A 26,421-nucleotide genomic window follows, 5' to 3' on the forward strand; every position below is an offset into this window, starting at 1 on the left:
TATTGAAACATAATTATACATATTTGTGGGGCACAGTATTGACTCGATACTTGTATACAATATGTGGTGATCAAACCAGAACAATCAGTATATTCATCATTACACAAGGTAATCCTTTTTTGTGGCCCTTTATTAATTTCTTGCTAACCCTCCAAACACCCCCACCACTTTCCCACCTCTGGTAACCTCACTTCTGTTGTCTCCTTTCAAAAGTTCAACTAATTATTATGCTTGTTGTATTGTTATTTCTTTTTAATTTATATGTTTATTTTCTTAGCTCCCACTTATGAGTGAGGACATGTAGAATTTCTCTTTCTTTATCTGGCTTATTTCACTTAACATAATTTTCTCTTATTTTATCCATGTTGCTGTGAATGGCAGAATTTCATTCTTTTTTATGGCAGAATAGTATTCCATTGCATACATATACTGCATTTTCCTTATCTAGTCATCTGTCAGTGGACATTTAGGTTGGTTCCAATTCATGGCTATTGTAAATAGAGTTGCAATAAACATGGGAGTGCAGGTATCACTTCAAAGTGATGATTTCCATTCTTTTGGGTATATATCCAGCAGTGAGATTGCTGGATTACAGAGCAATTCTATCTGTAGTTTTTTTGAAGGACCTCTACACTGTTCTCCATAATGGCTGCACTAATTTACAGTCCTACCAACAGTGTAAAGAAAGTGAACCCTTTCTCTGCATCCTCATCATCATCTATTATTCTGTCTTCTTGATAGTAGCTTGTCTAACTGGTGTGAGGTGATATCTCAATGTGGATTTGATTTGCATTTCGCCGGTGCTGAGTGATTGTTTCACGTGTCTGTTGGCATTTGTATATCTTCCTTTGAAAAATGCCTATTCAGTTCCTTTGAACATTTTTTAATTGGGTTACTGGGTTTTTTTACGAAGTTGTTTGTGGTCCTTGTATATTCTGGATATTAATCCCTTGTCAAATGTACAGTTTACAAATATTTTCGCCCATTATGCAGGTTGTTCCTTTGCTGTGCAGTAGCTTTTTGTGTAATATTATCCCATTTGTTTATTTTTTCTTTTGTTGCCTCTGCCTTTGGGGTTTCATTCATAAAGTCTTTGCCCAGTCCTACTTCCTGAAATGTTTCCCCTACATTTTCTTTTAGGAGTTCTATAATTTCAGGTCTTAATAAGTCTGTAATCCATTTTGAGTTGATGTTGGTATATAGTGAGAGGTATGGGTCTAGTTTCATTCTTCTACATAAGGATGTCCAATTTTTCCATCACCATTTATTGAAGAGGCAGTCTTTTCCCCAATGTATGTTCTTGGTGCATTTGTTGAAGATCAGTTTGCTATTAGTATGTAGGTTGATTTCTGGGTTCTCTATTCTGTTCCATTGGTCCGAGTTTCTGTTTTTACACCAGTACCATACTGTTTTGGTTACTATAACATTGTAGTAGCATTGTAGCATAATTTTAAGTCAGTTAATGTAATGCCTCTGGCTTTATTTATTTACTTATTTTAAATTCAGGATTCCTTTGGCTATATAGGGCCTTTTCTTGTTCTATATGGATGTAAGAATTTTTTTTTTCTGTGAAAAAATGTCATTGGGTTTTGATGAGGATTGCATTGAATCCATGTACATCCACAATGTTAATTCTTCCAATCCAAGAGTATGGAATGTCTTTCCATCTTTTTATGTCCTCTTTATTATTTTCTTTTTTAAAAAAAGATGACCGGTAAGGGGATCTTAACCCTTGACTTGGTGTTGTCAGCACCACACTTTCCCAAGTGAGCCATGAGCCGGCCCCACTCTTTATTTTTAACAGTGATTTGTACTTCTCATTGTAGAGATCTTTCACCTCCTTGATTAAATTAAACCCTAGGTATTTTATTTATTTATTTATTTTTGATGACTATTGTAAATAGACTTGCTTTCTTGGTTTCTTTTTCTGCTAGTTTGTTGTTGGAGTGTAAAAATGCTACTGAATTTTGCATGTTGATTTTGTACTCTGCACCTTCACTGAAATCATTTATCAGCTCTAAGAGTTTTTTGGTGTAGTCTTCAGGTCTTCCTATACATAGGATCACGTCATCTGCAAACAGGGGCAGTTTGACTTCATCTTTTCCAATCTGGATGCCCTTTATTTCTCTCTCTCACCAGATTGCTCTGGCCTGCACCTCCAATACTATGTTAAATAGGAGTGGTGAGAGTGGGCATCCTAGTCATGTTTTTGTTCTTAAGGAAAAACCTTTCAGCTTTTCCCCATTCAGGATAATATTGGCAGTGGGTTCGTCATATTTGGCTTTCATTTTGTTGATATATTTCCTTCTGTACCTAATATCCTGAGAGTCTTTATCATAAAGAGATGTTGAATATTGTCAAATGCTTTTTCTCCATCTATCAGGATAATCATATGGTTCTTGTCCATGATTTTGTTGATGTGGTATATCACTTTTATTGATTTGTGTATGCTGAACCATCCTTGCATAGCTGGGATGAATCCCACTTGACTGTGATGCATAATTTTTTAAATTTGTTTCTGTATTCTGTTTGCTAATATTTTTTTGAGGATTTTTGTGTCTATATTCATCAAAGATATTGGTCTTAATTTTCTTTTTTTGTTGTATCTTTGTCTGGTTTTGGTATCAGGGTGAAGCAGGTCTCACAGAATGAGTTTGTGAGAATGGTCTCTTTCAATTTCTTGGTATAGATTGAAGAGAATTTGACATTCATTCCTCTTTAAAAGTTTGATAGAATTCAGCAGCAAAGCCATCTAGTCCCAGGCTCTTCTCTATAGGGAGACTGTTGTTTATTTCTTCAATCTTGTACCTTGTTGTATTTTTTTTTAGGTTTTCTATTTCTTCTTGGTTTAGTCTTGGTTGTTTATATATGTCCAGAAATATTTCCAATTCCTCCAGGCTTTCAAATTTGTTGACATATAGTTGTTTATTCTAGTCTCTAATGATTCTTTGTATTTCTGTGGTATCAGTTGTAATGTCTTCTTTTTTATTCCTGACTTTTGCTATTTGTGTCTTTTCTCTTCTTTTTTTTTTTTAATACGCCTAGTTACTGGTTTGTCTATTTTGTTTATATTCTCACAGAAAACAACTTTTTGATTCATTGATCTTTTATATAATTTTCTGGGTCTCTATTTCATTTAGTTCTGCTTTGACCCTAATTATTTGTTTCCATCTACTAATTTTGGAACTGGATTGTTCCGGTTTTTCTAGTTCTTTGAGGTATATCATTAGGTTGTTTATTTGAAATCTTTCTATTCTTTTGATGTAAGCATTTATTGCAATAAACTTTCTTCTTAGTACTGCTTTTGCAGTAGTCCACAGGTCTTGGTATGATGTGTCTTTATTTTTTTAGTTTCAAGGAATATTTTAATTTCCTGTTTAATTTTCTCTTGGACCTTTTGGTCATTCAGGAGCATGTTGTTTAATTTACATGTATTTCATAGTTTCAAGAGTTTTGCTTGTTATTGATTTCTAGTTTTAATGCATTAAAAAGATTTTTGAAATGATTTCAATTTTTAAAACTTTGTTGAGACTTGATTTATGACCTAACATGTGGTCTATCCTGGACTATGTTCCATGCGATGATGTCCACAAATAAATTCAACCCAAAATTTCCTCTCCTTGTCACATGTTACTTAAATTGTCAAAAAGTGAATACTAAAGCATCTGACCACATATAATAAATCCCCACGAAAGTAATAGCAGATTTTTTGTCAGACACCTTACAAGCTAGAATAGAATGGAATAACCCATTCTATGTGTGAGAAGGATAATATTGCCAACTAGGAATGCTATACCCAGAAAAGCTATCCTTCATAAATGAAGGGGGAATAAAGTCTTGCCCAGACTAGCAAGAACTGAGGAAATTTGTCACCACTAGACTGTCCTTACAATAAATGCTGAAGTGAGTCCTATAGCTACAAGCAAAAGAATAGTAACCACCATCATGAAAACATGCAAAAGTTAAGCAGATACACAAATGAGAAAAAGAAAGGAATCAAACTTTAGCACCACAGAAAACCACTGAACTTCAATGTTAAAAAATAAGAGAAGAAACAAGCAAAGTATATATAAAATAACCAGAAAACAATTACAAAATGAAAGGCATAAGTCTTCACAGATCAATGAGAACCTTGAATGTAAATGGAATAATTTCCTTAATTAAAAATACAGACCAGCTGAATAAAAAATAAGATCTAACTATATGCTGCCTATGAGAAATTCACTTCACCTGTGGTGATACACATAGACTAAAAATGAAGGAATGTAAAAAGTTTTTTCCATGCAAAAGTAAACAAAAAGTGAGTAAGAGTAGTTACACTTATGTCCGATAAACAGATTTTAAGGCAAAAACCACAAAAAGACAAAGAAGTTCATTATATAATGATAAATAGATCAACTCATCAAGAGGATATAACAATTGTGAATATATATGCATGGAACATTGGAGCACCCAGATATATAAAGCAAATATTACTAGATTTAAAGGAAATGATAGATTCCAATACTATAACATTTTGGAACTTCAAAATAGAATCACAGCATACCAAAACCTATGGGATACACCCAAAACAGTATTAAGAGGGAAATTCATAGCAATAAACACCTACATCAAAAGAGTAGAAAGATTTTAAAAAACAACCCAACAATGTACTCAAGAAACTGAAAAAGCCAGAACAAACCAAACCCAAAATTAGTAGAGGGAAAGATAATAAAGATCAGAGAAGAAACAAGTGAAACTGAGACTAAAAAATCAATACAGATGATGAAAAAAATAAAATGTTTTTAAAAGATAAACATAATTGACAAACTATTAGCTAGAATAACCAAGAAAAGACTTAAATAAATAAGATCAGAAACAAAAAAGGAGAAATTACAACTGACACCACAGAAATGCAAAGGGTCTTTAGAAACTATTATGAATAGCAATATGCCAACAAACTGAAAAACATAGAGAAAATGCATAAATTCTAATTTACATGAAACTTACCAAGATTGAACAAGGAAGAAATAAAAAACCTTAACAGACCAATAATTTCTAAAGAGACTAAATCAGTAATAAATCATCTCCCATCATAAAAGCCCAGGACCTTATGGCTTCACTGCTGAATTCTACAAAACACTCAAAGAAGAATTAATACCTATTATCCTCAAACTCTTCCAGAAAACTGAAGAGGAGGAAGTTCTGTGTGGCCAGCATTTCTCTGATATCAAAACCTGACAAGGACACAAGAACAACAAAAAACTACAGGCCAATGTCCCTGGTAAACATAGATCCACCAATCCTCAACTAAATACTAGCAAACCAAATTCAACAACACATCAAAAATATTATACATTATGATCAAGTAGGATTTTCTCAAGTGATACAAGGGTGATTCAACATACACAAATCAATAAATGATACACTACATCAGCAGAGTGAAAGACAAAATGTGATCATCTCAATAAATACAGAAGATGTATTTGATAACATTTTACATCTCTTCATAATAAAAACTTTCAAAAGATTAGGTATAGAAGATTTGGAACTCAATACAATAAAAGCCATATATGTCAAACCCACAGTTATACTGAACAAGAACTGGAAGAAGACGAGAATACTCACTCTCATCACTTTTACTCAGCATCGTACTGGAAATCCTGGCCAGATAAATTAGGTAAGAGAAAAAAGTAAAGGGAATCCAAATTGGAAAGAAGGAAATCAAATCATCCCTGTTGGCTGATGAGGTGATTTTATATATTAAGAACCTGAAAAGCTTCACCTATAAACACTTAGAACTGAAAAACAAATTTAGTAAATTTACAGGATACACAATTGACATACAGACATCCAAGCTGGTGATGGAAGCCAGCTCAATTCCTGGGGGTTCCTGGGAGATGAGGACCAGGACAGATCCACTCCTGTCCACAGCCATGAACCACGAAATACCTAGAAGATATTTATTAACCATATGTATTTCTTGGGGTGTGTGACTTATCTGCTCATGTCCTTCACCAAATTTCAGCTCAGATTTTTCTAATTCATTTTTAAGAGCTCTTTTTACAATAAGGATATTAATCTTTGTGTCTTTTTTTTTAAAAAGGACAGAATAGAATAATAGTTACCAAGGGCTGGGAGGGGTGGGGTTGGGGGAGATAAGGGGTGAATTATTGAGGACAAAACTATGCTCTCTACCCTAAGTGAATCACTGCACAAGATATGCATGTATTAGAACAACACACTGTACCTCACAAAAATAAATATAAATAAAATTGAATTTAAAAATAAATAAAAGTCTTATGGACTTCACAAAAAAAATGAAACTGAAATAATAATTAAGGTCAGTAAAATTTCAGAGTACAAAAATAAAAAAAAACCCAAAATCAACATACAAAAATCAGTAGTGTTTCTACACAACAGTAATGAAAGCTGAAAAAGAAATCAAGCGGGTGAGTGCCAGTCCCATGCACTGACTCTGCCATAGCCGCTGACCTATGCCTGAGCCCTGGAGAGTCCTTCCCACCTACTGAGCAGAGCCAAGGCAGCCAGCCCACCACACACTCAACTGCATTGATACAGAAGAGTCACCAGCAGAGCCTACAAATAGAGGAGGAAGTCTTTCCCCTCATAGCACACTCTGGAGTAATAGAAAAACAACACAAAAGAATGCTAGAACTACAAATAAACAAGAAGATATAACACCACCAAAGAAATATGGTAATTCTCAAGTACCAGACCCTATAGAGCAGGAAAACCTTTAGCTGTCTGAAAAGGAATTCCAAGCACTGATCTTAAGAAAACTCAAAGAGATAAGAGAAGGATCAATTAGAGAACACAATGAAACAAGAAAAAATAGCCAGGATATAAAGGAGGAAATTTACAAAGAGATAAATACTTTAAAAGAGAATGTAGGGGCCAGCCCATGACTCACTTGGGAGAGTGTGGTGCTGACAACACCAAGTCAATGGTTAAGATCCCCTTACTGGTCATCTTAAAAAAAAAAAAAAGAATGTAACAGGACTCCTAGAACTGAAGGATTCACTCAATGAAATAGAAAAACAGAACAGAAAGCTTGAATAGCAGGCTAGAGCAAGCAGAAGAAAGAATTTCAGACCTCAAAGAAGGTCTTTTTGAAATAACCCAAGCAGACCCAAAAAAAAGGGGGGGGGGAGAATTTTTAAAAATGAAGAAAATCTGAAAGAGCTAGCAGACAATCTCAATGCACAAACATCCGAATCATGGGTATTCCAGAAGGGGAGGAGAAAGGAAAAGGCATTGAAAACCCATTCAAGGAAATAATAACAGAAATCTTCCCAGATATAGGGAGAGAAGCAGATCTTCAGATCCAGGAAGCCCAAAGATTCCCAAACAGATTAAATCCAAAAATATCCTTTCTAAGACACATTGTAGTCAAACTGGCAATACTCAAAGATAAAGAGAGAATTCTAAAAGCAGCAGAAGAAAAGCATCAAGCCAATTATAAGGGTGTCCCATTAGACTAACAGCAGACTTCTTAACTGAAATGTTACACACCAGAAGAAAATAGGATGGTGTGGTGGATTGACTCATGTCCCTTCAGAAGTAACTGAAGCTTCAATTGTGTCCCCCAAGTTTTAGGTATTGGAAACTTGGCCCCCACTGTGACTGTTAAGAGGTTGGAAATTCTGGTTATGGTGATTGAAGGGTGGAACCTGGAAGAGGTGATTGGATTATGGGACAGTGCCATAGTGGATGGATTAAAAATGGTGGCCAGAGGTGTGGTTCTGAGGGCTTTAAAAAAAGAGAGAAGACAGTCTGTCTCCCTCTCTCTGCTCTCTCTGCTTCCACCATCTTGCAATGTGAGACTCCTGGGTTGCTGTTGCCACCACCAGATGGACTTTGAATTTCTTAGCCTCAGAAACTGTAAGCAACAAATTTTGTTTTCTCTATAAGTCACCCAGTTTCAAGTATTTTGTTATAAGCAACATAAATGGAATAATACAGATGGTATATTCAAAATCCTAAAAGAAAAAATTGCCAGCCAAGAATTCTGTACCCAGCAAGGTCATCCTTCAGAAGTAAGGGAGAAATAGTATATTTCCCAGACAAACAGTAATTATGAGAGTTCACTACCACACAATCAGCCCTGCAAAAAATACTCAAAGGAGTTCTGCATCCAGAATCTGAAAAATGATAATCACTATCACTGATTTACAAGAAAGAGCAAAACCTGCCACTAAAACCAAAATGCAAATAAGAAAGAAAAAGAAGCTAAATCATGTCACCTCAAAAATCCAACTAACATTGAAGATGAAAAATAAAAGGGGAAGAAAAGAACAAATGATATTTACAACATCTAAACAAAAAGCAATATAATTACAGGTGTAAAGCATTACTTGTAAATAACAACCCTAAGTGTAAATGGATTAAATTCCCCATTCAATAGACAGACTGACTAATTGGATTAAAAAGCTAGATCCAACCATATGCTGTCTTCAAGAGACTCACCTAACCTATAAAGACACACACAGACAGAAAGTGAGGGGATGGAAAAAGTTATGCCATGCAAGTGGAAACTAAAAATGAGCAGGAGTAGCTATTCTTAGATCAGATAAAATAGACTTCAAACCAAAAACCATAAGAGACAAAGAAGGCCATTATACATAATGAGAAAGGGATCTATCCAATTAGAAGACATAACAATCAAATATGTTTGCACCCAATACTGGAGCACCCAGAAATGTAAAGCAACCACTTTAACACCTAAAAAAATGATAGACCCAAATACAATAATAGCAGGTGACCTGAACACCCCTCTCTCAGCATTGGACAGATCTTCCAGGCCACATACCAATAAAGAAACACAGGATTTAAACTACACCTTAGATCACTTGGACCTGGCAGACATCTAAAGAACAACTACAGAATACAAATTCTTATGATCATCACACTGAACATTCTCCTGGATAGACCATATATTAGGTCATAAGTCAAGCCTCAGCAAATTTAAAAATATTGAAATCATTCTAAGTACCTTTTCAGACCACAATGGATTAAAACTGGAAATCAATAACAGCAAAATTCTGGAAACTATTCAAGTGCATGTAAACTAAACAACAGACTCCTGAATGACCTATGGGTCCAAGAAGAAATTAAACAGGAAGTCAAAAAACTTCTTGAAACTAACAAAAATAAAGATACATCATACCAAAACTTATAGAATACTGCAAAAGCAGTACTATTAGGGAAGTTTATTGCAATAAATGCTTACATGAAAAGAATGGAAAGACTTCAAATAGATGACCTAGCACTATGCCTCAAAGAACTAGAAAAACAACAACAATCTAAACCTAAAACTAGTAGATGGAGAGAAATAATAAAGATCAGGGTAGAACTAAATGAAATAGAGACCCCCAAAATGATACAAAAGATCAATGAAAAAAAAGTTGCCTTTTTGAGAATATAAATAAAATAGAAAAACCATTAGCTAGGTTAACAGCAACAATAACAACAACAACAGAGAGAGAGAGAGAGAGAGAGAAGACCAAATAACAAAAATCAGAAATGAAAAGGGAGATATTACAACTGATACCACAGAAATATAAAGAATCATTAGAAATTATTATAAACAACTGTATGCCAACAAATATGAAAACCTGGAGGAAACTGATAAATTTCTGGACACATGCTAACTACCATGACTGAGCAAAGAGGACATAGAAAACTAGAACAGACCAATAACAAGCATTGAGATTGTATCAGTAATCAGCAATCTTCCAATAAAGAAAAGCCCAGATCCGGCTGACTTTACAGCTGAATTCTATGAAAATTTTAAAGAAGAATTAATACTACTTCTCTTCAAACTTCTACGAAAAATTGAAACAGAAGCCATTCTCCCAAACTCATTCTATGAGGCCAGCATCACCCTGATACCAAAACCAGACAAAGATACAACAAAAAAGAAAATTACAGGCCAATATCCTTGATGAAAATACATGCAGAAATCCTCACAAAATACTTGCAATCAGATTACAGCAACACATAAAAAAATACACACCATGATCAGGTGGGATTCATCCCAGGGATGCAAGGATGGATCAACATACACAAGCCAATAAATGTGATACAGCACATCAACAAAATCAAGGACAAAAAACACATGATTATCTCAACAGATGCAGAGAAAGCATTTAACAAAATTCAGCATCCCTTCATGATAAAGACTCAGCAAATTATGTATAGAAGGAAATTATCTCAACATGATAAAAGCCATTTATGACAAAGCAATTGCCAATATCATTCTGGGGAAAAGCTAAATGCTTTTACCTTAAGAACAGGAACAGGACAAAGATGCCCTCTCTCAATACTCCTATACAACATAGTATTGGAAGTACTAGCCAGAGCAATCAGGCAAGAGAAAGAAATAAAGGGCATCCAGATTGAAAAGAACAAAGTCAAACAGTCCCTGTTTGAAGAAGACATGATTTAATATATAGAAAAACCTATAGACTCTACCAAAAAACTCTTAGAGCTGATTAACAATTTCAGTAATATTGCAGGATACAAAAATCAACACCCCAAAATCAGTAGCATCTTATACTCTAGTAACAAACTGGCAGAAAAAGAAATCAAGAAAGTATGCCCATTTACAATAGTTGCCAAAAAAATAAAATTTGTAGAAATCAATTTAACTAAGGAGGTAAAAGATCTCTGCAATGAGAATTACAAAACACTACTGAAAGAAATTAAAGAGGACACAGAAAGGTGGAAAGATATACCATGCTCTTGGGTGGGAAGAATTAACCTCATGAAAATGTCCATTCTACCCAAAGCAATCTATTGATTCAATGCAATCCCCATCAAAATACCAATGACGTTCCTCACAGAAATAGAAAAAGCAATCCTAACATTCATATGGAACAAGAAAAGACCCTGAATAGCCAAAGCAATCTTGAGCAAAAAAAAATAAAGCTGGAGGCATAACACTACCTGACTTCAAAGTACATTACAAAATTATTGTAACCAAAACAGCATGGTACTGGCATAAAAACAGACACTCGATCAATGGAACAGAATAGAAAACCCAGGAATCAACCCATATACTTACAGCCAACTGATCTTTGACAAAGGCAATGAGAATACACATTGGGGAAAAGACTGTCTCTTCAATAAATGGTGCTGGGAAAATTGGACATACATATGCAGAAGAATGAAACTAGACCTGTGTCTCTCACCATATACCAAAATCAACTCAAAATAGATTAGAGACTTAAATATGAGACCAGAAACCATAAAATTCCTTAAGGAAAGCATAGGGGAAACACTCCAAAAAGTAGGACTGAGCAATGACTTTATGAATAAGATCCCAAAAGTACAAGCAACAAATGAAAAAATAAACAAATGGGATTATATCAATCTAAAAAGCTTCTGCACAGCAAAGGAAACAATCAACAGGGTGGAAAGACAACCTATGGAATGGGAGAAAATATCTGCAAAGTATACATCTGACGAGGGATTAATATCCAGAATATATAAAAAAAAAAAAACTCAAACAACTATGTAATTTTTTAAAATCCAATTTAAAAATGGGCAAAGAAGATGAAAAGACACTTTTCAAAGGAAGACATACAAATAGCCAACAGGTACATGGAAAAATGCTCAGCATAACTAGTCATCAGAAAAATGCAAATCAAAACCACATTGCAATATCATCTTACCCCAGTTAGACTGGCCATTATTAAAGACTGAAAATAACAAATGCTGGTGAGGATGAGGGAAAGCGGAGCTCTTTTACACTGTTGGTGGGACTGCAAATTAACACAGCCATTATGGAAAACAGTATGGAGTTTCCTCAAACAACTACAGAGAGTACTACCATATGATCCAGCAATCCCACTAGTGGGTATATATCCAAAGGAATGGAAAGCATCATGTTGAAAGGATACCTGCACTCCCATGTTGATTGTAGCTGTATTTACAGTAGCTAAAATATGGAACCGACCTAAGTGTCCATCAACAGATGACTGGATAAGGAAAATTCGGTATATATATGTAATGGAATACTACCCAACCACAAAAATGAATGAAATTCTGTCATTTGCAGCAACATGGATGAGTCTGAAGAAAATTATGCTAAGTGAAATAAGCCAGACAAGGAAAGAGAAATACCGCATGTTCTCACTCATAACTAGGTGCTAAGAAGGAAGGAAGGAAAGAAGAAAAGACCACAACAATACATTGAACTTTCAAAAGGAGAGAACAAACCTAAGGATACTAGAGATGAGTGGGAGGGGGGTTGGAAAGTGATAGGTTGAGTAAAGAGCATGAAGAAAAATCACAATTTATAATATTGAATATGCTAGTAATAAATAATAAATTTAAAAAAAATCAAGAAACAATCTCATTTACAATAGCTACCAAAAAATAAAATACCTAGAAATAAATCTAACCAAAGAGATGAAAGACCTTTGAAAAAAACAACTGTAAAACACTGGTGAAAGAAATGAACACCAAAAAATTGGGAAGACATTTCACATTCAGGGATTGAAAGAATTACTGTTGTGAAAATGACCATCCTACTGAAAGAGATCTACAGATTCAGCACAATCCCTATCAAAACACCAATGAATTTCTTCACACAAATAGACAAAACAATACTAAAATTTGTGTGGAATAGCAGAAGATCCCGAAGAGCCAAGGTGATCCTAATTAAAAGAAACAAAGCTAGAGACATCACATTCCCTGACATCAAAATGTGCTACAAAGATATAGTAACCAAAGCAGTATGGTACCTGCATAAAAACACACACATAGACAAATGGAACAAAATAAAGAACCCAGAAATAAACCTACGTAGACACATTCAACCAGTTTTTGATGAAGGTGCCAAATACAGTCACTGGGAAAAGGATGATCTCTTTACTGAATGGTCCTGGGAAAGCTAGATATTCAAATGCAGAGGAATGAAATTAGACCCCTATCCCTCACCATATACAAACATCAACTCAAAATGGATTAAAAGCTTAAATGTAAGACCCCAAACTCTAAAATTACTAGAAAAAAGGGGAAAAATTCTTCAGGACATTGGTCTGGGCTAAGACTTTATAGAGAAGGCCTCAAAAACACAGACAACATAACAAAAATAGACAAACAGGACTACATCAAACTAAAAATCTTCTGCACATTGTTAGCCAATTATGTTATGACCAATGTCAGTCTAAAATGGCAGCAGGTGGACAGGAAGAACACCCAAAATGGCTGCAGAAAGTTTCACATTTTCCAAGAACCACAAAAGACCCCCCCCTTCTCCCTCACCACCACATCACCTTCCTGCGTGTGTAATTTTCCCCACCTATAGGAAAGTCCCGGCTCAGCTTAAACTCTCACTAGGTCCTCTTGTCCAATGACAATGAGACAGCTCAACCTCTTAGGATATATAAGGCACTCCCTAGTTCTGCATGCGGCTACTCCCGCTTTTAGAGGGCAGCCCACCCACTTGCCCCTGAAGCCCTCCGATATACATTCTGGCTGAGTATCTGTCTCTCAGTGTAATTCTTTGCAACTCCAGGCCATCCCTTTCACACATCAAAGGAAACAATCAAAAGAATCAGGAGATAACCTGCAGAATAGGAAAAATAAATTGTAAAATATTCATTTGATAAGAGCTTAATATCGAGAATATTCAAGGAACTCTCACAACTCAACAGCATTAAAACAAATAATACAATTTAAAAATTGGGCAATTAAAGTGAATAGCTATTTCTCAGAAGAAGCCATACAAATGGCCAGCAGTTATATGAAAAAATGCTCAATATCACTGATCATTAGGGAAATGCAAATCGAAGCCACTATGAGATATTATCTCAGCCAAGTTAGCATGGCTATTATCAGAGAGAAAATAACAGATGTTGCGAGGATGCAGAGAAAGGGGAACTCTTACACGCTGTTGGTGAGAATGTAAATTAGGACAGCCGTTATGGAAATCAGTATGACAGTTTCTCAAAAAACTAAAAATAGAGCTATCAAATGATCCAGCAAAGGAAATGAAATCATTATATTGAAGAGACGTGAGTATTCACACTCCCATGTTTAATGCAGCACTATTCATAATAACCAAAATGTGGAATCAAAGTGTCCATGAACAGATGAATAGAGAAAATGTGCTATATATACACAATGGAATACTATTCAGCCATAAAAAAGAATGAAATCCTGGCATTGGCAGCAAAATAGGCAAGCCCAGAGGATATTATGTTAAGTTAAATAAGTCAGGAGGAGAAAAAGAAATACACATTCTCACTCACATGTGGAAGCTAAGAAAGTGATCACATAGAAATAGAGAGTCAAATAGTGGTTATAAGAGTCTAGGAGAGGTGGGGGATGGGAAAGGGATAGTGAGAAAGTTGGTTACTTGATACAATATTACAGCTAGATAGGAAGAATAGATCTAGCGTTCTGTAGCATGGTAGTGTGCTTATAATTAAAAACAATATATTCTATACTTTCAATTAGCTAGAAGAGAGGATTTTCAATGTACCCAACACAAAGAAATGATAAATATTAGAGGTGATGTTTATGTTAATTAACTTAATTTGATCACTACACATTGTATACATATATCAAAATATCCCACAGTACTCTATTAATATGTACAATTATTTAAAAATTATTATAATACAGAGAATTAAGAATTTTCAGCAAGTGTACCATATAACTAATTTGGAAAGAAATAGTCTTTTTAACAAACGATACTGAGAAAACAGGATATTCAAATGCAAAATAATAAAGTTGGACACTTTCATCACACCCTACAAAAAATGAGTTCAAAATAAATTAAGTTAAATGAAAAGCAAAAAGCATAAACTTTCTAGAGGAAAATATTAAACTAAACCTTCATGACTTTGGGCTAGGCCAATCCTTCTTAGATACAATACAAAATGCATAAACAAGAACAGAAAAAATAGATAAATTGTACTGCATCAAAACTGAGAACTTTGGGCCGAGCCCATGGCGCACTTGGTAGAGTGCTGCGCTGGGAGCGTGGCAACGCTCCCGCCACGGGTTCGGATCCTATATAGGACTGACCAGTGCACTCACTGGCTGAGTGCCGGTCACGAAAAAACGACAAAAAAAAAAAAAAAAACTGAGAACTTTGTGCTTCAAAGAACATTATCTGAAAATTGAAGACAATCTAACATATGGTTGAAAATATTTGCACAGCACATATCTGGTAAGGAATTTGTGCTCAGGATATACAAAGAGCTCTTGCAAATCAACAATAAAAGGACAAATAACAAATTTTTTTTAATGGACAAATGATCTCATCTAAATCTGTTTGGGATGCTAAAACAGAATCCCATAATCCCATATCTATTATAAGAATTGAATGGGTGAAGAAATTGTGAGATACATAGTATATATCATTATATATGTATATGTATTGTAGAAAAGCTTGTCAAAACTCTCTCCATCAGATGACCTTCAGAACTATCTAGCTTTAAAAGTTACAATCTTTCCCTTGTATTGGTTACTTAGCAACTGAGAAAGTGAAAGGAACAGAATGCTATCCTCATGCAAGATGAGAGGAATAACACCAGCAACCCCAATGATATGAGAAAGGAAGCTGCGAGGTGCTTGGCAATCTTCCACTTCCACAGCTTTTCTCTCTTTGACATAGCCACACTTTTGTCTCTAAGTTCTTTATAAGCTTCAACTCCTCTCCTCCATGGTTGTGGAGAAAGCAACTGTGTAACACTCAGATCGATAGTCCATGTGATCCATTCCCTATAAGTAACCATCTGTTAATAATAATAATAATGATAATATGATAAACAACTTCTTGTAATCCATATGGAGTTGCTTGCTTTGTTCTTCAGTGTCAGGATACATACTCAGTTTGGTTGACATTATACTGTTAGCTCACACTCAGATACATAGATATGTATACATATGTGTATATCTGTCTACATATGCAATACTCCATTGTGTGTATATGTACACAATGATATACAGCCCTAAAAAAGTGCAAAGTTAAATAAGTCAGACACAGAGAGACAAATACCACGTAATCTCACTTTTATGTGGAATCTGAAAAAGCCAAACTCATAGAAACAGAAAGTAGAACAGTGGTTGCCAGAATGGAACTGGGAGGGTGTAATGAGGAGATGTTGGTCAAATGGCACAAACTTTCAGCTATAAAATTAACATGTTCTGCAGATCTGATGTACAGCGTGGTAACTATAGGTAACAATACTGTATTGTATACTTGAAATTTGCTAAGAGAGTAGCTCTTAAGGGTTCTAACAAAAGAAAAGAAGGCAAGAGTGTGGCCAGTTAGCTCACTTGGTTAGATCGTGGTGCTGATAACGCCAAGGCCAAGGTTCTCTTACCGAATGCCAAAAAGAAGAAAAAGAAGAAGGTAACTATGTGAGGTGAGGAATGTTTTAATTGGCTTGATTGTGGTCATCATTTCACAATGTATACATACATCAAATCACCACATTTCTACACTTTATACATATGCAATTTTTATTTGTCAATTAAATCTCAGTAAGGGGGGGAGGGGAATGGCAACATGTTTGCAATTGTTGAGGCTGGATAATGGGCATATAAGAGTTAGTTAAACAAATCTGTATATTTTGTATGTGTTTTAAATTTACTATAATAAAAATGTTAACATATAGACTGGATTGGAAGATCGACAACAACAAATAAACAAGAATAACTTTTTTCATGTTCAAGGTATACCTTTGTAATTGTCACAATGAATTGCAGAAAGTCATAAAGGGAAATTTGTCTAAACCTTGGAATATAAACAAAACTAGGCTTCTCGTGACTTAAATATTTGCGTGCAAATCTCTGCTTGATGCAGAGCTGAACTTTGCTGGCTAGATGTTGCCTCTTTGACACTGTGGGAGCCAGAACTTTGCTGCTTGGCAGGTGCGGTCACCACCCACAGGGCTTTCCATATTTATATATTTATATATTTATAAAATAAATAATAATATATTTTCTTTCTCTTCCTTCCTTCCTTCCTTCCTTCCTTCCTTCCTTCTTTCCTTCCTTCCTTTCTTTCTCCTTCCTTCCTTCCTTCTTTCCTTCCTTCCTTCCTTCCTTCCTTCCTTCCTTCCTTCCTTCCTTCCTTCCTTCCTTCCTTCCCTCCTTCCTTCCTTCCTTCCTTCCTTCCTTCCTTCCTTCCTTCCTTCCTTCCTTCCTTCCTTCCTTCAAGGAGATTACAACCCTCAGCAGGGTGTTGTCTGCACCATGCTCAGCCTGTGAGCGCACCAGCCATCCCTATATAGGATCCGAACCCGCGGCCTTGGTGCTAGCAACGCCGCACTCTCCCAAGTGAGCCACAGGGCCAGCCCATAATGTATTTTCTTGAACATTTTACTTTTCCCACATTAAAACTCTGAATGAACAGAAAGTTTTGACCCCTTCTTTTTCCTTTCTTAATGAATTTAATCAAATTTTAAAAATGGAGAGTCATACATGGTTGAGTTGTCTAATACTTTTTTGTCATGGAGTGATCACATTTGAAACCTGGGTTCCTCTACTGTCAGAGAACCCTTTGGTCACAAAATTCATGATGAATTTCTCCTTTGTAGCCCCAGAGGGCTCAGCGATTGGATTTCTCAGTGCCTCAGTCACAAAATGCAAAGGTCCCCAGCTCTTTGCAAAGGGAGACCAGTGTTCCATCTCCTGAAGGGTCTGGGCTGTCAATATGCAGGGGCTGCACAATTATATTACACTTGAGCCACATTAGGATTCCTGGAAAATGGCAAGAGATTTTGCTACCATCACCTGTAGCCATATGGGATATCCTTATAGCTTATTTGACCTGAGAGAGCTTGAAACTTGAAGCAGAGGATGACAATCATAACATACACACCCAATACTACCTGGAAGCCATGTGCTCCAGTTGAGAATGGACCTAGGGAAGAGGGTACCCATCATCTGCTATAGGGAGAGGACACTCAGAGTCACTGTGAAGTCATGGAAGGTGCCGGGAATGTCTCACCCCAGAAAAGAGGCTTTACAAATTATAAAATGGGCTTGAATCAATTTATCTTAAGATCAAAATGGGAAAATTTAGTGTCATCTACATGACTGTGACCCTTCTGATCCCTCACACTGATGTGGCAAGGGAACTTAGAGAAAACTTTTGAGCACAGCTCTTCCCAGATTGTTATCATCCAGGAGAAAGTAAAGGGAAACAGAGACAGGTAAAATGCTCCTTTGGGGGTTCTTTTGTCTGTGCTCCCCAGCGGGATCCTGTCATCTTTCTACAGATACTAAAATTGTAGGCCTGCAGAGAGATGAGCTAACACCATCCTTTTAAAAAAACTGTGTGGGTTCTTCTCAAGTGCACTGATCTCCCCACACGTGCATCTGGGTAAGTGTCTCTTTACTCCACAGATGTAGAATCAGTGCACTAGTGGGGCTTCTATGCAGAGATTGGGAGGGGGCAAACTTCCATATTGAAGGTTTCTGGTAGCCTCAGACTAGACATCCAGCTCTAACAGTTCTACACAGCTCAGAGGATTGTTTGCTGTATAATATAATAGGGAAATTTCCTTCTTAGTACATTTTTTCTTTAATGTGGTGACTCATAAAAATTAGTCCTTTTTTGCATAAAATACTCAATTAGTTTTAGATTCCCATTCGTTTGTTCGAATGACTGATTTTCTCACTATATCAATTCTCAAAGTACATATTATCATATTGTCTAGTTATTTTACCCTAAAGCATTCCTAATTTATATTCATAGTCATCAGGAAGGAATAAGTTTTAACTCTAGGTTTTTAATAAATATACTGTTTGTTTCTCTTTTATTCATGTATCAATTAGAAATATTACCTAATAAATTATATCTAGAAGTTTGGGTTAATTAAAAACAATTTTACATTTTTAGAAGGAAAGTTTTTTTGTTCAAAACAATGTCTTATAAAAAAATGTAACCTCACATTCTTACAAAGCATTTACCAGTGTTTTCTCATGTAGACCTTTCTTGTACCAGTTTTAATTTCACAAAGTAGCCCTTAAACCCATGCTCAGTTACGAAGTTTCAAGGCACAGAACAGTGGAATGAGGTTCAATTACTTTGAAAAGAAAGAAAACAAAATGATGATAATTATTATTTCCCCTTTCTGCCTCCAAAAGACATAATATAATTTCCCAGAACTTGGGCATGAGAAAGACTATTTGTGTCCCTTTGAATTTTCCCATATCATATTCATTGTAAAAATACTCCTCCCTTTTCAATTATAGTGGATGTGCCTGAACCCATTTTGGTAGCAGGAATATGAGAGGCAAGTTAAACCCCATCAATGAACAAATAGATGTGAACAATTTTCCCTTTGCTATTGCTAAGACACAAAGAATATGATGAAAAAGCAACTGAAAGCTGTTTAGCAAGAAAGGGACGCTTAGCTCTTATTTCTTCACTGGGTCAATCAGGGAAACAGACTCTCCTGCAGGACTGTTCGAGCTGTGACAAGACTCTGGAGAGTCATGTTTCTTTATTATAGAATTTGTCCTTTCTCCTCTCCTGATTTTATCACCAAAGAGATTTAAATGTTGGTACTGCAAATATCCCAGGGGCAAATGAGCACCCTGAGCTGTGCTTCACAATCCTTTCCATGGCTAGTTCATGGCACTTGCCCATTTCTGCCAGTCCTTAGACACTTATGTTTATAGGACTGTGGTCCCCAAAATATCATTAAAAGTAATGGAGTCCTACTCCTTCCGTTTACATAATATTAAAACGTGCTATTTGACCACCTTTACCATGATATGTGTTTGTAAGTCTCAATTTTATTTAGTGAATTAAACTGAATTAAAGCAAAGTTCACAGAGAGGTCAATTTTAGAATTTTAATTTTAATATAGTGCATCCTTCTAAAATTTGATCTTTTAAATTGTATTATATAGCACTTAATCTTATTCTTTTAAAATTTTGTCAGTGTACTATGAGAACATGTGACTGGAAGCATTTTACAAGGCTATATATACACTTCATACTTTTAAGGCTTAAATTACAGAAAATACCTGTATAATAAATTCTATATAATAAATAAAGCACAGAAATAGATATATGCTATCTATAAGGACATAGAAGACACAGAATAGTATTTAAGCTCACGTGTTAATAATCATGTGTGATCCATAAAGCTTGGAGACAGTTGGACCCTCGATTAATATTTTTCTATCGTTTTTCCTAGGCATATCAGGGCTGCAATCCCAAATATGCCAAGTGTTTGAATAGAGAAAAGTTGTGACACTTTACCTGATCATTACTTTAGAAGAAGTTTTTTTAATGCTACTGAGGAATTTTCAGTTTAGAAAATCTAGATTTTCCAAAGAATTGTAGAAGCACATGCTCTAAGTAGCCATGAAACCATTTAGCCTTACACTCTTGTTTTTCCAGTGATACTTCTTTGAGACTATGTGACTGGAAACATTTTATGGGGCTATGCACTTCATACTTATAAGACTTGAATTATAGCAAATACCTGTATTTCACAGGGAAATATTTCATAAGTAGGTCATAACCAAATTCTCTAGTATAATTTTATACTTGTGCCCAATAACTCTACAGAAATATCGTTGCTTATTTAAATGAGACGTGAAAGCATGGTCTTCTAATAAAGTACTGTCTATCAGGGTGGGGGTGGATAGATCTGCCTTCAAATTATATAAAAAAGTATGAACCATAAGACGGATTGACCTCAAATCTATGATAATTAGTCATGGTGGTAGCACCATGATTCCACATGCCTAAGAATGGAAAAAAATGTTTAAAAAACGGATGTGGTTCTGCTAATAATTGATCATAGGACTCTGTTTCCTTAGACAAGGTTTTCTGGCATGACAATGAAATACATGTTAGGTGCGTAGTTATCTTGAGGGTGTCAGAGAAAAGATCTAGAATTCTATGAGAGTCCTATGAATAGTATTAAAATAGTCTACTATTTTAGTAGACAATTCCCTTTGTTCTCTTAGGCAGGGACAGAGCTGGATTACCAGCTCTTAAGAGAAAACCAGTAACTCCCTTAGGTCACAGGTTTATGGAGCTCCATAATAATACAATTTATAGCTGACATTTCTATAGAGATTATTATTTGCCAGGTACTCTCTTCCATATTTGGTATATTAACTTACATTTTTACACGCAATATTTCTAGTGTATGGGAAATACGACTACCTGTTTTTTGCAGATGAGATAACTGGTGCTCACAGTGTAAGTGTTGCTCAAAGTCACAATTTTGCTAAATGGCAGATCCTAGAATTTAATTTAAGCCATGTGACTTCAGACAACATTCATAAACATTTGGTCTGTTATGTGTTAAGAATATTGGGTCTGGGAACAAATAAAGCAGAGGAAAAGAGAGCCCTCAGATAATATAACTGTGTGCATGGTTATCCAGTGGACACTATTTGGGAGGGTCTGACTTCAGCCTTTATGCAGTTCTCCTCACCCAATTCAACAGGTTGTAAGAGACACAAAAGCAAATAAGACATTTGTTTAGTGCACTCTGTTTAAAAGCTAAAAAACAAGATAGAATAACAAACTACTTTCCATAAAATACACCAATGTATGTTGTAGAGGAAAATTCAGGTACTGTGTGAACCTAGCAAGTGTGAGCATAACCAGCCATAATTGGGAAGTGGTAGGACAAGGGACAGAGCGGGATGGCTTCCAGAGGGTGTGAGGTGGATTTGAGTATTGAAGGGAGAAAAGGTTGCCTCAGGAATAAAACATATTCTGATGGTGACAGCAGTGTGGGTTGAGATGGTGAAGGTGGCAATACCTGTGATGATGATAATTTTTCAAATTTTCTCCTCATACATTTACCATATGCTTCTTCTCTCCATTAGATGAATATAATCAACAAAATTGACACTTTTATTGCCATAAGAAATGCCTTTTTCTCCCTACTTGGCATTGGGATCTTTGCCAACGCCCTCCTTCTTGTCTTCCACGTCCTCACGTTCCTTCTTGAGCACAGGCCCAAGGCCACTGACCTGACCATCGGCCACTTGGCCCTAATCCACCTAGTGATGCTCCTGACCTTAGGTTTCATAGCCACAGACGTTTTGGGGTCTCAGAATTTGGGGGATGACATCGAGTGTAAGGCAGTTCTGTACTTGTACAGGTTGATGCGGGGCCTCTCCATCTGCACCACCTGCCTGCTGAGTGTCCTGCAGGCCATCACCCTCAGCCCCAGGAGCTCCTGTCTGGCAAAGTTCAAACATAAATGCTCACATTGCAACCCTTGTGTCTTTCTCTTCCTGTGGGTCTTTAATATGTTCATTAGTGGTCACTTCATAATTTTCACTATTGCCACCCCCAATGTGACCTCAGACTATCTAATGCTTGTCACTGAATCCTGCTGCCTTTGGCCCCGAGTTACTTGTTCAGGTACATATTTTCCGCACTGGTGACCTTCCAGGATGTCTCTCTCATAGGGCTCATGGCCCTCTCCAGTGGATACATGGTGGTTCTCCTGAACAGGCACAAGAGGCAGTCCCAGCATCTCCACAGCACTCACCTGTCTCCTAAAGCTTCCCCAGCAAAACAAGCCACCCAGACCATTCTGCTGCTCTTGAGTTTCTTTGTGGTCATGTACTTTTTGGACTGTGTTGTCTCCTCCTACTCAAGAATGTTGTGGAACAAAGATCCAGTTAGCCTGTGTGTCCAGATGCTTGTGGGCAATGTCTACGCCATCATCAGTCCTTTGGTGCTCATCAGTACCGAAAAACTAATGATCAAGTTTTTACCATCCATAGGGGGGAGGACAGTAAGTGTTTAATTCAGTGGGGAATAACTTCCCAGGAGATGAGCCAGTGCACTGTATTTGATTAATTGTGGTGTAGAGAACAGATTCGCTTTGTTAATGGAAATACAGAGAGTTAGTAATGCTTGTTCTATTGAACCTATTTACTTTGATACATGTGACTGGCAAGTACATGATAGACAACACAACGATTAAATTTTAAAATGAGATTCATAAAAATTGGAGCTCTTACTCAGTTTCAAATTTTTTTTTTTTTTTTGGTCTTTTTCATGACCGGCACTCAGCCAGTGAGTGCACCAGCCATTCCTATATAGGATCCGAACCCGCGGCGGGAGCGTCGCTGTGCTCCCAGCGCCGCACTCTCCCGAGTGCGCCACGGGCTCGGCCCCAATTTCAAATTTTTAAGTGGCAGGGGGTATCAGTGATTGTTTGGAAATGAAAGGGACCAGAAAAGTAGAAATAAGGGATTACAAAGGGGCACATGGGAAATTTTACATGTGAATGTTATCATAGTTTCATGTGTGTTATAGATGTCCAAATGTATTCATTTATATGCTTTAAGTTGTAGTTTGTTGTATGTCTGTTATACCTCTAGGAAAACTGTTTTTTAAAATTCATAAAAGAGAAAAGTAAAACCTAAACAATTTGAAGACTTTACTAAAGTTCTATGTATGTTTGTGTGTTTCTATGTGTGCAAAGAATATATGTAACTTTATTGAGGAAATGTTTAAACATTAACAATGTACAATCTTGAGAAAATCTCTACATATTCCATAATATAAAAGTCTTACGTGGGCTGGCCCGTGGCTCACTTGGGAGAGTGTGGTGTTGGTGACATGAAGGCCATGGGTTAGGATCCCTACTTAGGGATGGCTGGTTTGCTCACTTGGGAGAGCGTGGTGCTGACAACACCAAGTCAAGGCTTAAGATCCCCCTACTGGCCATCTTTATTTTTTATTTTTTTAAATAATTTATTTTATTTATTGAATCAAAATCGATTATACATATTTTGCGGGTTGAACATTCAGATATGTTGATTAAATCAGTATTACTAGTATATATATTGTTACAAATCCTAATTATTCTTTATGCCCTTGTCAAACCTCTCCCCTTCCCCCGTTCCCTCTCCCTCCCCCCTCTAATTGCCCTAGATTTCTTCTCTCCTTCTGAAAGAATAATGGTTACTCTGTTAACTTGTTGCCTAGATGATCTGTCCAATGCTGAGAGATGTGATCAGGTCTCCCAATATTATCATAGAGCAGATGCTTCTTCTGTCACTCTGAAACGAGTTTTGTGTAAAGAGACATCCTCTTCTTTTCTTTGTCTCTGCTGGTGACTCTTCTTGTGTGAATGCACTCCAGTGGTTGGCGGACCATCTGCGTGGTGGCTGTGGCATCCAGCCACTTTTGCAGCAGCCATGGTTATTGTGGTGGCTGTGGTGGGCCACCCACGTGGGGTTGCAGTTTTTGGCGTGCTCCTTGGCACTGGCGGTATGCCTGATTGTGGGGTATGTTTGGTCCCCTTCTCCATGCCTCTGGTCCATGGACAGAGCCTAAGGCACTTGCGCCATGTGCCTGGTTGTGGAAGAGGGGTCCAGTCCCCTTCTCCATGTCCTGGGTCCCTGCATGGGCCCCGATGTACAGGTGCAGTGTGCCTGGTTGTGGGAGAGAGGTCCATTCCCCTTCTCCTTGCCTCGGGTCCCCAGGCAGGCCCCAAGGTGCTGGCGTGGTGTGCCTGGTTGTGGAAGGGTGGTCCGGTCCCCTTCTCCAAGCCCCGGGACCGTGGGTGGGCCCCCAGGTGCTGCTTGGTGTGCCTGGTTGTGGGAGGTGGATCCAGTCCTCTTCTCCATGCTTCAGGTTCCCAGGCTGGCCCCAACGCACTGGTACAGTTTGCCTGGAAGTGGGAGTGGGGTCTGGGCCCCAGATCCAAGCCTCCAGTTCCCAGGGAGGCCCCAAGGTGCTGGTGTTGTGCCTGGCCCGGAACTAATTTTTTGTCCTTTGCTTCTAACACGAGGGAACTTCCTGTGGGAACCAGTACTTGAGCTGTGTGGTTGTTTAAATTGCTACTTTGCTGCTGTTTCCCTAGGGAAGGCTTTTTGTACAGCTCAGGGTTTAATGGCTGACCTTATAGGTACTTCCGGCTCTCCAGAGACCCGGTGGGTCTGTGTTCTGTAGAATCTCTGATCTGCACCTGAGTTTTTTCATCAAACTGCACCCCATGCAATTCTGTATTCCTGACCAGACTCCTCTGAGTGGTCCTGTGCTATTTGGGGGGCAGATCAGCTGTCCTTGCTGTGCCCCAGTGTTTCCCTGGTGGGCCTGTCTCCCCCACTGCCCGTGCTGCAAACACTTCCCATAGGACGGGCCCTGCACCGGTCCCTTGCGATGACTCACCAGCTTCTGAATGGATCCCTTTTTTTAGTTGTTCTGGCTACTCACTCCTGCGTGACTCCACATGAACTCTATTAGTGGTCTTGCTGTCCTGGGGCCGCCAAGGCCCTCTTCTCCTCTGCCGCCTCCAAGTAACTCCATCTGAAGGGAACAGCTGCAGCTTCTGCTGGCTCCTGCTCCATGCGCTGATCAGCTCGAACCTTAAAGCAGCTGTGGCCTGAAATGCTCAGAGCAGCTTTGTCTTTCTCTCATCGTAGTTTCTCCTGCTTTCATGAACTCCATAGGTCTCTCCTCCTCTTCCTCTGAGCTCCAGCGGCCCCAGATTGGCTGATGTTACATTTTTATAGCTGTAAATTGGTTGATTTGTGGGAGAGAGTGACGCTGTGGACCACCTATTCTGCCATCTTGATTGGATCTCCCCACCGGGTCATCTTTAAAAATAAAAAAGTCTTACAATCTTTTAGAAAGCATATGTTAGGAACATAAGCAAATAACAAAAGAATAACAAATACGGAATATATATACAATTGCAAAATTTATAAGCCCTTCTGAAAATATAGATTATATATAAATACTAAAATGATATAGGATAGAAAGAGTCAGAATAGGAAACAACTTCAAATATTTAATGTACATTTAGCTTTGGAAATCAGAGAGTCAAAAATTCTAACTATGACATTATCCCTTTTGAGAAGGAAGGAAGGAAGAATAAAATAAAGGAAAGAAGGAAGGGAAGAAAAAGGAAAGAAAGGAAGAAAGGAAAGAAGAAAAAGAAAATGAGAGAGAAACAAAGAAAAAGAAACAATCACAACAATACGTTGAACTTTCAGAAGGAGAGAATAGAACTCTGGTTACTAGATGTGGGAAAGGAGACGGGGAGAGGAGTTAGTAAGAAATTGGTTAATGGAGGCAAGACCAAGCACAAAGGCCTCGCCACCACCAGACCCCATCCACAGCCCGGCTGAGTGCGCACCAACCAGAGATGTGCCCTGCTGGACAGGCCCAAGACTTGCAACGACCATATGCCCGAGGCACCAGTGGGCAACTGAGGACACTGAGGCAGCCATGCCACATTGGCAGCCCTGGCAGGATCCTAGCCATATAATAGAGTCAAACCAGTGGACTGTGAAATGCTTGTCACAATGACTAAACATCAAAGGAAAAATACCAGAAATATGAAAAACCAAGAAAGTACACCACCAAAGGGTAATAACTCTCAAGCTCTAGATCCTATAGAACAAGAAGTCCTTGAAATGTCGGACAAGGAATTTC

General features: G+C 37.4%; 1 protein-coding gene across 1 annotated transcript; it reads left to right on the top strand.

Annotated features, from left to right (window-relative positions):
• Window positions 1-21,839: 21,839 nt before the first annotated feature.
• Window positions 21,840-22,774, top strand: LOC134390151 (vomeronasal type-1 receptor 90-like). The gene is given in 2 exon segments (XM_063113427.1): window positions 21,840-22,365; window positions 22,368-22,774. Coding segments are annotated over 2 exon segments (933 nt in total).
• The last annotated feature ends 3,647 nt before the right edge of the window (window positions 22,775-26,421 follow it).

This window comes from Cynocephalus volans, chromosome 11, assembly GCF_027409185.1.
Source record: "Cynocephalus volans isolate mCynVol1 chromosome 11, mCynVol1.pri, whole genome shotgun sequence".
In the NCBI taxonomy this organism is placed as follows: Eukaryota; Metazoa; Chordata; class Mammalia; order Dermoptera; family Cynocephalidae; genus Cynocephalus; species Cynocephalus volans.